Source organism: Hordeum vulgare, chromosome 3H, assembly GCF_904849725.1.
Source record: "Hordeum vulgare subsp. vulgare chromosome 3H, MorexV3_pseudomolecules_assembly, whole genome shotgun sequence".
Lineage (NCBI taxonomy): Eukaryota > Viridiplantae > Streptophyta > Magnoliopsida > Poales > Poaceae > Hordeum > Hordeum vulgare.
This window is the reverse complement of record NC_058520.1, coordinates 406,147,837-406,160,387: the sequence shown is the minus strand read 5'-3', so window position 1 is coordinate 406,160,387 and position 12,551 is coordinate 406,147,837. Positions and strand designations below refer to the sequence as shown.

General features: G+C 45.9%; 1 protein-coding gene across 1 annotated transcript; it reads left to right on the top strand.

Annotated features, from left to right (window-relative positions):
* Positions 1-458: 458 nt before the first annotated feature.
* Positions 459-1,906, top strand: LOC123440052 (transcription factor WRKY19-like). The gene is made up of 3 exons (XM_045116645.1): positions 459-891; positions 975-1,100; positions 1,207-1,906. The coding sequence occupies exons 1-3, from the start codon at positions 581-583 to the stop codon at positions 1,694-1,696; spliced, it is 927 nt and encodes a 308-aa protein (XP_044972580.1). The 5' UTR covers positions 459-580; the 3' UTR covers positions 1,697-1,906.
* The last annotated feature ends 10,645 nt before the right edge of the window (positions 1,907-12,551 follow it).

Sequence of the window (12,551 nt, the reverse complement as noted above, 5' to 3'; positions counted from 1 at the left end):
TGTATTATGTTTGAGATGCTTTGTATTTCTGATGAACTTTTACAAGAGTTTCCCATGCTTTTAAAAAAAAAAACCTTTCTCTCATTGGTAAGCAGTCAAAGTGTACGCTCCATGGACCAACCAGCACGGCATATAACTGACCGAGCACTAACACCAAAGGAGAAATATTTCCAGCCGATCTGCAGATGATCGATAAAAGAAGCGGTCAAAGGATGTTCTAGATGAAACAAGTAAGCATCACTCAGCATCGCTAGTGCCCAACCCCAGGACCAAAGACCGGTCTAAGCATTTGAATAGTACACACACAAGTCCTTTTACTCATTTCCTTCCGCAGCAGAATCTGGTAGCCCAGTCAAACTTCTTACTCTTCCAACCGGGACAACGAGCGCGAGCTAGTGATGCCGCAGTGCGATCTTTGCCTCCCAGATCGGCCACCAGCTCTATAAAAGGGTCCCCCATTCGCCCGCACTGGCACACACTGAGCCATCACGACACCCCACACACGCCGGCTGTGTCGTATGAACGCCGGCACACTGACCGCTGACGGCTGAGCGAGTGGGAGGAACGAGGTGTGCAACTGATGGAGCAGAGGTGCGCCCTGGCCACGGAGCTCGCGCAGGTGCTCGACACGGTGAGGCAGCTGGAGGCGCACATGGGCGTGAAGGGCGGCGCCGACGGAGGGGAGACGTGCCGGGCGCTGGTGTCAAGCATGCGCTCCTCCGTCGACAGGTCCATCCACATCGCCATGTCTTCGTGCTGCGTGGAGGGGCGCGTCCTCGGAGCGCCCGAGTCGCCGCCATCTGCCGACGGCAGCCCCCGCAGCGGCGGCTCTGATCAGGCTGCCGACTCCCCTTGCCGCGGCGCTCATGCAGCCGGGCAGTCCAAGAAGAGGTAATTAAGAGCAGAGGAAAGCCGATATCCACTCTTGTTGATTATCCCGTTTCTTGGTATTGAAATGGTGGCTACGAGTGCAGGAAAACACTGCCCAAGTGGAGCACGCAGGTGAGGGTGAACTCCGTGGAGGACGTCGGCCCCCTCGACGACGGCTTCAGCTGGAGGAAGTACGGTCAGAAGGACATCCTCGGCGCCATGTACCCAAGGTCTGCGACGAGTGACGCTCGAGCGCGACTCAACCACCTCAAAGCAAGCGAGCATGGCGAGCCATCATTTGAATATCACTCACTAAATTGAACCTCTCACGCGCAGGGCCTACTTCCGGTGTACCCACCGGCACACGCAGGGCTGCTACGCCAGCAAGCAGGTGCAGCGTGCTCACGGCGACCCGCTGCTCTTCGACGTCGTGTACCACGGGAACCACACGTGCGCGCAGGGCAAGCACTGCAACAGCCAGAGGCCGCAGCCCGCAGCAAGCGGAGAGCACTGGCAGCCGCAGCCTGCAGGCGGACAGGAGCAGATCTCCGTGGGACAGAAGACTGGGGGCGGCGCGCCGGGCGTGGCGGCCCCGTTCTCGTTCCCCTCCAAACAAGCAGGCGCCGACACGGGCAGCGACTTCCCAGCTGGCTGTGCCATCACTGCATCCCCCTTCATGTCACCGGCGACGCCAGAGTGCAAGGTTAGCTGCAGGAACGTGCCCGACGTGGAGCTCTCCTCCACGACGGAATCCCCGATGGGAGAGATGGACTTCATGCTCCAGCTGGCGGACGCCGATTTCTTGGATAACTCGCGCTATCTCTAAGGCTCCGCAGGACAAACACGCAATGAATTATGAGTTCAGGATGCTAGCTTCGAGCTTACTGTTTTGACACTGATGGACCTGTTTCCCCTGATTAACTCACATGCCATTGTTCTGCTTAATTCGTGTGCTTATAATATCTTAACGTCAGAACAAGGCAATGGAGTATAAGATATTAAGCAGACGAATGCACATGCCATTGTTCGAGCTTTACACTCCATGCAGTTTGCTAATACTGTTTTGACATTCTGATGGACCTGTTTCCCCTGACTAACGCTACGTCAAAACCATCATTTGTTCTGATGTCTGCTTGCTAAAACCTTAAGAAATACTCCCTCCGTCTTAAAATAAATGATTCAATGTTATACTAACTTTATAATAAAGTTAATATAAAATTAAAGAGCTGTTTGATTCACAGCCTAAGGTTGCCACGCCTAATCTTAGTCATGCCACAATACCTTAGGCATGTGTTTAGTTCATTGTCATACTTGTGGCTTGTCACACTTTTCTAGTTATATGGTCCACATGTCATACATTTAATTTTTTGCCAAATCTTGCCACACTTGTTGTGTTCATTTTATTAGCCACACTTTCTGTGACAGCCACACTTTGCTTAAGGTTAGTTGTGGCAAAGTTAGTCATGAACCAAACAGGCCCTAAGTCATTTATTTCGTTGGCCAAAACTTACGATATCTTTATTCATGGATAAATAAGATATTTTCTTAAGATTGCAATAGTATAAAAAAGGTTTTACATTTAAAAACGGAGAGGATAAGTAATAAAAAACTTTGCCTTGAATTAATTAGGTGACGAGCAGATGAGTCCTCGTGGATCTGAATTCTGAAAGCTACGTTCGTGGACCAAGGTCGTACCATATGCCTAGGATTATCATGAAAAATATCACTTGCTGTCACCAGCAAGTTACTGACTAGCCCCGACAAAACGAAACAGCAAAACAACGATAACGACTGAATCATGCCGCGAGAGGCAGTCAAGTCTGACAACGACAGACAGAGATAATTTTAAGGTTGTGTTTGGAACAAATCTAAGGTTCCTCATACTTCCGCCGGCGCCGACGCCTGTCCGGCTTGTCTTCGATTGTCCTTACACAGTTCGTTTTTGGTCCGTTTAGGTCACCCGCTCGTCCGGCGTCCGCTCTGTTTTAGATTTGAATCAACGCTGCATCCAACGCGTCGACCCATATGTGTCGATGTGGCCGGCTAGCCGCCCTATTTTAATAAATAGCTCATTTTTACATTCAAACATATAGTCAAATAATATAGTTTTAACCAAATAAAATAACATAGTTTTACAAACCGAATAAAAGTAAAAATATCTCACATAGTTTTGCAAGCCGAATAAAGAAGATACATCTATTGGTTGCCAACATGAGCCCACATATGCTCAATCAAATCATTTTGCAGTTGCACGTGAGTTTTCCAATCACACATGTCATGATGAAATTGGATGAACTGTTCAAACGTTGCCGTTCCTCCATGCTCAGGCACAACATTCTCACCCTGAAACTGAAACGCTTGATCGTACATACGTTCCGGGCGCTCATCGTCTACGATCATATTGTGCATTATCACACAAGCAGTCACCTCCCACAGTTTTTGCGTGCTCCACGTATTAGCAGGATTCCGAACGATGCCCCATCGAGATTGCAAAACACCAAAGGCACGCTCGACATCCTTCCTAGCACTCTCTTGCTCTTGGGCAAATATTTTCCTCTTCTCTCTGACAGGGTTGGTGATTGTCTTGACAATAGTGGTCCATTGAGGAAAGATACCGTCACCCACGTAGTATCCTTTATCGTAGTTGTGGCCGTTGATAGTAAAGTTCACCGGTGGGTTGTTGCCTTCGGCAAGCCTAGCAAACACGGGCGAGCGCTGAAGCACGTTGATATCATTGTGTGATCCGGTCATGCCAAAGAAAGAGTGCCAGATCCAGAGATCTTGAGACGCCATGGCCTCTAGTATGACAGTGCAAGCCCTGACATGGCCCTTATAGTGCCCTTTTCAAGCAGAAGAGTAGTTCTTCCATTTCCACTGCATGACGTCTATGCTGTCAAGCATCCCTGGAAAGCCCCTGCTGGCATTCATCGCCACCAAACAGGTTGTATCTTCAGGAGTCGGCTCTCTGAAGTACTCAGGGCCAAACACAGCAATAGCAACCTTGCAGAACTTATACAGGGACTCTAGGCATGTACACTCCCTCATACGGACGTACTCGTCAATAAGATCACCGGGCACTCCGTATGCAAGCATTCGGATGGCGGCAATGCATTTCTGATAAGAGGAGAAACTAATCTTTCCAACGGCATCCTCTTTGCACTCAAAATAGTCATCGTAGCCGACCACCCCCTCTCTAATACGGTTAAAGAGATGCCTACTCATACGAAAACGGCGACGGAATTTCTGCTGTTTGAACAACGGATTTGTTGTATCAAAGTAGTCCTTCCAAAGAAGGAGATGCCCGCTCTCTCGGTTGTGATTCAACGTTGGAAGGTGGCCCGGAATGGAGCCACCGAACAACAACTGCTGGCTATTGAGGTGGTGATGGACCAACACGGTAGCCAATATCTCCTCCTCGTCATCGGACGACGAATCGTTGGAGTCGCAAAGGAAATTGTGAAAAAAGAACTCGTCGGCGTGATCCATTTTATACATTGGCAAACTGTCGAACAAATTGCGGGCATCGACAAAGGAGACGACCGACGAAGGGAGTCGTCCGAGGAGCTGGCCGGCGGCAAGACGACGGTGGCGGGCGACGTGGGAGGTGGCGGCGTTGATGAGCGGATGTTGTGGCACCGACAGCCGACAGAGTCATCGGAAAAATGGGCGGCGGCAGCGACGACGAAGGGGGCGAGGGTTGTTGTTGGATGGGGATGTTGGAAATATGCCCTAGAGGCAATAATAAATTAGTTATTATTATATTTCTTTGTTCATGATAATCGTTTATTATCCATGCTATAATTGTATTGATTGGAAACACAATACTTGTGTGGATACATAGACAAAACATTGTCCCTAGTAAGCCTCTAGTTGACTAGCTCGTTGATCAAAGATGGCCAAGATTTCCTGGCCATAGGCAAGTGTTGTTACTTGATAATGGGATCACATCATTAGGAGAATCATGTGATGGACTAGACCCAAACTAATAGACGTAGCATGTTGATCGTGTCATTTTGTTGCTACTGTTTTCTGCGTGTCAAGTATTTGTTCCTATGACCATGAGATCATATAACTCACTAACACCGGAGGAATACTTTGTGTGTATCAAACGTCGCGACGTAACTGGGTGACTATAAAGATGCTCTACAGGTATCTCCGAAGGTGTTCGTTGAGTTAGTATGGATCAAGACTGGGATTTGTCACTCCGTGTGACGGAGAGGTATCTCGGGGCCCACTCGGTAATACAACATCACACACAAGCCTTGCAAGCAATGTGACTTAGTGTAAGTTGCGGGATCTTGTATTACGGAACGAGTAAAGAGACTTGCCGGTAAACGAGATTGAAATAGGTATGCGGATACTAACGATCGAATCTCGGACAAGTAACATACCGAAGGACAAAGGGAATGACATACGGAATTATATGAATCCTTGGCACTGAGGTTCAAACGTTAAGATCTTCGTAGAATATGTGGGATCCAATATGGGCATCCAGGTCCCGCTATTGGATATTGACCGAGGAGTCTCTCGGGTCATGTCTACATAGTTCTCGAACCCGCAGGGTCTGCACACTTAAGGTTCGACGTTGTTTTATGCGTATTTGAGTTATATGGTTGGTTACCGAATGTCGTTCGGAGTGCCAGATGAGATCACGGACGTCACGAGGCTTTCCGGAATGGTCCGGAAACAAAGATTGATATATAGGATGACCTCATTTGATTACCGGAAGGTTTTCGGAGTTACCGGGAATGTACCGGGAATGACGAATGGGTTCCGGGAGTTCACCGGGGGGGCAACCCACCCCGGGGAAGCCCATAGGCCTTGGGGGTGGCACAACAGCCCTTAGTGGGCTGGTGGGACAGCCCAAGAAGGCCCTATGCGCCATAGGAAGAAAATCAAAGAGAAAAAAAGGAGGAGGTGGGAAAGGGAAGAAGTACTCCACCCACCAAACCAAGTTGGACTCGGTTTGGGGGGGGAGACCTTCCCCCCTTGGCTCGGCCGACCCCCTTGGGGCTCCTTGAGCCCCAAGGCAAGGCCCCCCTCTCCCACCTATATATACGGAGGTTTTAGGGCTGATTTGAGACGACTTTTCCACGGCAGCCCGACCACATACCTTCACGGATTTTCCTCTAGATCGCGTTTCTGCCGAGCTCGGGCGGAGCCCTGCTGAGATAAGATCACCACCAACCTCCAGAACGCCGTCATGCTGCCAGAGAACTCTTCTACCTCTCCGTCTCTCTTGCTGGATCAAGAAGGCCGAGATCATCGTCGAGCTGTACGTGTGCTGAACACGGAGGTGACGTCCGTTCGGCACTAGATCGTGGGACTGATCGCGGGACGGTTCGCGGGGCGGATCGAGGGACGTGAGGACGTTCACTAACGCTTCTGCGGTGCGGTCTACAAGGGTACGTAGATCACACATCCCCTCTCGTAGATGGACATCACCATGATAGGTCTTCGTGCGCGTAGGAAATTTTTTGTTTCCCATGCGACGTTCCCCAACAGTGGCATCATGAGCTAGGTTCATGCGTAGATGTCTTCTCGAGTAGAACACAATAGTTTTTGTGGGCGGTGATGTGCGTTTTGCTGCCCTCCTTAGTCTTTTCTTGATTCCGCGGTATTGTTGGATTGAAGCGGCTTGGACCGACATTACTCGTACGCTTACGAGAGACTGGTTTCATCGCTACGAGTAACCCCGTTGCTCAAAGATGACTGGCAGGTGTCAGTTTCTCCAACTTTAGTTGAATCGGATTTGACCGAGGAGGTCCTTGTATAAGGTTAAATAGCAATTCATATATCTCCGTTGTGGTGTTTACGTAAGTAAGATGCGATCCTACTAGATACCCATGGTCACCACGTAAAACATGCAACAACAAAATTAGAGGACATCTAACTTGTTTTTGCAGGGTATGCTTGTGATGTGATATGGCCAACGATGTGATGTGATATATTGGATGTATGAGATGATCATGTTGTAATAGATAATATCGACTTGCACGTCGATGGTACGGCAACCGGCAGGTGCCATAGGGTTGTCTTTATACTAACGTTTGTGCTTGCAGATGCGTTTACTATTTTGCTAGGAAGTAGCTTTAGTAGTAATAGCATGAGTAGCACGACAACCCCGATGGCGACACGTTGATGGAGATCATGATGATGGAGATCATGGTGTGACGCCGGTGACAAGAAGATCGTGCCGGTGCTTTGGTGATGGAGATCAAGAAGCACATGATGATGGCCATATCATGTCACTTATGAATTGCATGTGATGTTAATCCTTTATGCACCTTATCTTGCTTAGAACGACGGTAGCATTATGAGGTGATCTCTCACTAAAATTTCAAGATGAAATTGTGTTCTCCCCGACTGTGCACCGTTGCGATAGTTCTTCGTTTCGAGACACCACGTGATGATCGGGTGTGATAGACTCAACGTTCACATACAACGGGTGCAGAACAGTTGCACACGCGGAACACTCGGGTTAAGCTTGACGAGCCTAGCATGTGCAGACATGGCCTCAGAACACATGAGACCGAAAGGTCGAGCATGAATCGTATAGTTGATATGGTTAGCATAGAGATGCTTACCACTGAAACTATTCTCGACTCACGTGATGATCGGACTTGAGATAGTGGATTTGGATCGTGTACCACTCAAATGACTAGAGAGATGTACTTTTTGAGTGGGAGTTCTTAAGTAATATGATTAATTGAACTAATTGTCATGAACATAGTCTAATGGTCTTTGCGAATTACGATGTAGCTTGCGCTATAGCTCTACTGTTTTTATATGTTCCTAGAGAAATTTTAGTTGAAAGTTGATAGTAGCAAACTTTGCAGAGGATTGTCCTCGTTGCTGCGCAGAAGGCTTATGTCCTTAATGCACCACTTGGTGTGCTGCACCTCAAGCGTCGTCTGTGGATGCTGTGAACATCCGACATACACGTTTCTGATGACTACATGATAGTTCAGTGCAAAATACTTAATGGCTTAGAAGCAAGGCACCGAAGACGTTTTGAAACGTCACGGAACATAAGTGATGTTCTAAAGAGATGAAATTGTGATTTCATGCTCGTGCCCTTGTTGAGAGGTAAGAGACCTCCGACAAGATTCTTTGTCCACAAAGTAAAGGAGAAAATCTCAATCGTTGAGCGTGTGCTCAGATTGTCTGAGTACGACAATCACTTGAATCAAGTGGGAGTTAATCTTCCAGATGAGATAGTGATGGTTCTCCAAAGTCACTGCCACCAAGCTGTTAGAGCTTCGTGATGAACTATGACATATCAAGGATAGATACAATGATCCTTGAGCGATTCGCGATGTTTGACACTGCGAAAGTAGAAATCAAGAAGGAGCATCAACAGTTGATGGTTTGTAAAACCACTAAGTTTCAAGAAAGGCAAGGGTTAGAAGGGATACTTCGTGAAACGGCAAAACAGTTGCTGCACTAATGAAGAGACCCAAGATTAAACCCAAACCCGAGACTAAGTGCTTCTGTAATGAGGGGAACAGTCACTGAGGCGGAGCAACTCTAGATACTTGGTAGATAAGAAGGCTCGCAGAAGTCGAAAGAAGTATATTTGATATACATGATGTTGATGTGTACTTTACTAGTACTCCTAGTAGCATGAGGGTATTGGATACCGGTTCGGTTGCTAAGTGATTAGTAACACGAAATGAAAGCTACGACATAAATGGAGACTAGCTAAAGGCGAGGTGACGATACGTGTTGGAAGTGTTTCCAAGGTTGATATGATCAAACGTCGCACGCTCCCTCTACCATCGGGATTGCTGTTAAACCTAAATAATTGTTATTTGGTGCTTGCGTTAAGCATGAACATGATTGGATCGTGTTTATTGCAATATGATTATTCATTTAAAGAGAATAATGGTTACTCTATTTTCTTGAATAATCACTTTCAATGATTTATTGAATCTCGATCGTAGTGTTACACATGTTCATGATATTGGTGCCAAAAGACACGAGGTAAAGATGATAGTACCACTTACTTGTGGCACTGCCGCTTGAGTCATGTTGGTATAAATTGCATGAAGAGGCTCCATGCTGATGGATCTTTATACTCACTTGTTTTTTAATCACTAGTGACATGCAAATCATACCACATGAGCAAGGCCTTGTTTTCATTGAGATGAAACAAGATAGTAACTTGTTGGAAGTGATACATTTTGATGTATGCAGTCCAATGGGTGCTGAGGCACGCAGTGGATATCATTATGTTCTTACTTCACTGACGATTTGAGTAGATACAGGAGTATTTACTTAATGAATCACAAGTCTGAAATATTGAAAAGTTCAATTCCGTTTTATAGTGAAGTTCGCCGTAACAAGAGGATAAACTGTCTACGATATGATCATAGAAATGAATATCTAAGTTACGAGTTTTGGTACGCAGTTAAGACAATGTGGAAATTGTTTCGCAGTTCATGCCACCTAGAACATCATAGTGTGATGATGTGTCTGAACGTCATAGCCACACACTATTTGGTATGGTGCATGCTATGATGTCTCTTATCGAAATACCACTATCGTTTATGGGTTATGCATTAGAGACAACCGCATACACTTTAAATAGGGCACCACGTATTTCCGTTGAGATGACACAGTATAGACTGAGGTTTAGAGAAGTCTAAACTGTCGTTTCTTGAAAGTTTGGGGCTTCGACACTTATGTGAAAAAGTTTCAGTCTGATAAGCTCGAACCCAAAGAGGATAAATGCATCTTCATAGGATATCCAAAACAGTTGGGTACATCTCCTATCTCAGATCCAAAAGCAAAGTGTTTGTTTCTAGAAACGGATCCTTTCTCGAGGAAAGGTTTCTCTCGAAAGAATTGAGTGGGAGGGTAGTAAAACTTGATGAGGTTATTGAACCATCACTTCAACCAGTGTGTAGGAGGGTGCAGGAAGTTGTTCCTCTGGCGCCTATACCAATTGAAGTGGAAGCTGATGATGGTGATCATCAAGCATCTGATCAAGTTACTACAAGCCTCGTAGGTTGACAAGGTCACGTACTACTACAGAGTGGTACGGTAACCCTGTCTTGGAGGTCATGTTGTTGAGCAACAGTGAACCTACGAGTTATGGAGAAAGCGATGGTGGGCCCAGATTCCGACAAATGGCTGGAAGCCATGAAATCCGAGAGAGGATCCATGTACGAAAACAAAGTGTAGACTTTGGAAGAATTACTTGATGGTCATAGGACTATTGAGTAAAAATGGATCTTTAAAAGAAGACAGATGATGATGGTGATAAGTCACAATTAAGAAAAGCTCGACTTGTCGCAAAGATGTTTTCGACAAGATCAAACAGTTGACTATGATGAGACTTTCTCACTCGTAGCGATGCTAAAGGTCTGTTAGAATTATGTTAGTAGTTGATGCATTATTTATGAAATATTGCACATAGGATGTCAAAACATTGTTTCCTCGACGGTTTCCTTGAGCAAACATTGTATGTGATACAACGAGGAGGTTTTGTCGATCCTAAAGATACTAGCAAGTATGCAAGCTCCAGCGATCCTTCAATGGACTGGTGCAAGCATCTCGGAGTTGGAATATACACTTTGATGAGGTGATCAAAGATTTTGGGTTTGTACAAGGTTTATGAGAAACTTGTATTTCCAAAGAAGTGAGTGGGAGCACTATAGAATTTCTGATAAGTATATGTGGTTGACATATTGTGGATCAGAAGCAATGTAGAATTTCTGTAAAGCATACAAGGTTGTTTGAAAGGAGTTTTCAAAGGAATACCTGGATTGCGCTACTTGAACGTTGAGCATCAAAGATCTATGGAGATAGATCGAAAGCGCTTGATAGAAGTTTCAACAAGATGCATGCCTTGACAAGTTTTTGAAGGAGTTCAAAATAGATCAGCAAAGAAGGAGTTCTTGGTTGTGTTGTGAGGTGTGAATTTGAGTAAGACTCAAAACCCGACCCCGACAGAATAAAGAGAATAAACGAAGGTCGTCTTCAATGCCTTAGCCGTAGACTCTAAAGTATGCCATGCTGAGTACCGCACCTGATGTGTGCCTTGCGGCAAGTCAGTTAAAGAGGTACACAGAGTGATCCAGGATTGAATCACTGATCAGCGGTCAAAGTTATCCTTAGTAACTAAATAGACTAAGGAATTTTTCTCGATTATGGAGGTGGTTAAAGAGTTCGTCGTAAAGGGTTACGTTGATGCAAGCTTTGACACTAATCCGAATAACTATGAGTAGTGAAACGGATTCGTATAGTAGAGTAGATATTTGGAGCATTTCCGAATAGCACGTAGTAGCAGCATCTATAAGATGACATAAAGATTTGTAAAGAACGCACGGATCTGTAGTTTCAGAACCGTTTACTAAAACCTCTTTCACGAGCAAGACGTGATCAGACCCCAGAACTATATGGGTGTTGGATTCGTTGCAATCACATGGAGATGTGAACAAGATTATTGACTCTAGTGCAAGTGGGAGACTGTTGGAAATATGCCCTAGAGGCAATAATAAATTAGTTATTATTATATTTCTTAGTTCATGATAATCGTTTATTATCCATGCTATAATTGTATTGATTGGAAACACAATACTTGTGTGGATACATAGACAAAACACTGTCCCTAGTAAGCCTCTAGTTGACTAGCTCGTTGATCAAAGATGGCCAAGGTTTCCTGGCCATAGGCAAGTGTTGCTACTTGATAACGGGATCACATCATTAGGAGAATCATGTGATGGACTAGACCCAAACTAATAGACGTAGCATGTTGATCGTGTCATTTTGTTGCTACTGTTTTCTGCGTGTCAAGTATTTGTTCCTATGACCATGAGATCATATAACTCACTGACACCGGAAGAATGCTTTGTGTGTATCAAACGTCGCAACATAACTGGGTGACTATAAAGATGCTCTACAGGTATCTCCGAAGGTGTTAGTTGAGTTAGTATGGATCGAGACTGGGATTTGTCACTCCGTGTGACGGAGAGGTATCTCGGGGCCCACTCGGTAATACAACATCACACACAAGCCTTGCAAGCAATGTGACTTAGTGTAAGTTGCGGGATCTTGTATTACGGAACGAGTAAAGAGATTTGCCAGTAAACGAGATTGAAATAGGTATGCGGATACTGACGATCGAATCTCGGGCAAGTAACATACCGAAGGAGAAAGGGAATGACATACGGGATTATATGAATCCTTGGTACTGAGGTTCAAACGATAAGATCTTCGTAGAATATGTAGGATCCAATATGGGCATCCAGGTCCCGCTATTGGATATTGACCGAGGAGTCTCTCGGGTCATGTCTACATAGTTCTCGAACCCGCAGGGTCTGCACACTTAAGGTTCGACGTTGTTTTATGCGTATTTGAGTTATATGGTTGGTTACCGAATGTTGTTCGGAGTCCCGGATGAGATCACGGACGTCACGAGGGTTTCCGAAATGGTCCGGAAATGAAGATTGATATATAGGATGACCTCATTTGATTACCGGAAGGTTTTCGGAGTTACCGGGAATGTACCGGGAATGACGAATGGGTTTCGGGTGTTCACCGGGGGGGGGGGGGGGCAACCCACCCCGGGGAAGCCCATAGGCCTTGGGGGTGGCGCACCAGCCCTTAGTGGGCTGGTGGGACAGCCCAAGAAGGCCCTATGTGCCATAGGAAGAAAATCAAAGAGAAAAGAA

Excerpts from the sequence above, each read along its gene's own strand:
- LOC123440052 (XM_045116645.1), top strand. The coding sequence starts at position 581 with ATGGAGCAGAGGTGCGCCCTGGCCACGGAGCTCGCGCAGGTGCTCGAC. Across the intron at positions 892-974 it reads GCCGGGCAGTCCAAGAAGAG|GAAAACACTGCCCAAGTGGA; the intron begins GTAATTAAGAGC and ends CTACGAGTGCAG. Across the intron at positions 1,101-1,206 it reads CTCGGCGCCATGTACCCAAG|GGCCTACTTCCGGTGTACCC; the intron begins GTCTGCGACGAG and ends TCTCACGCGCAG.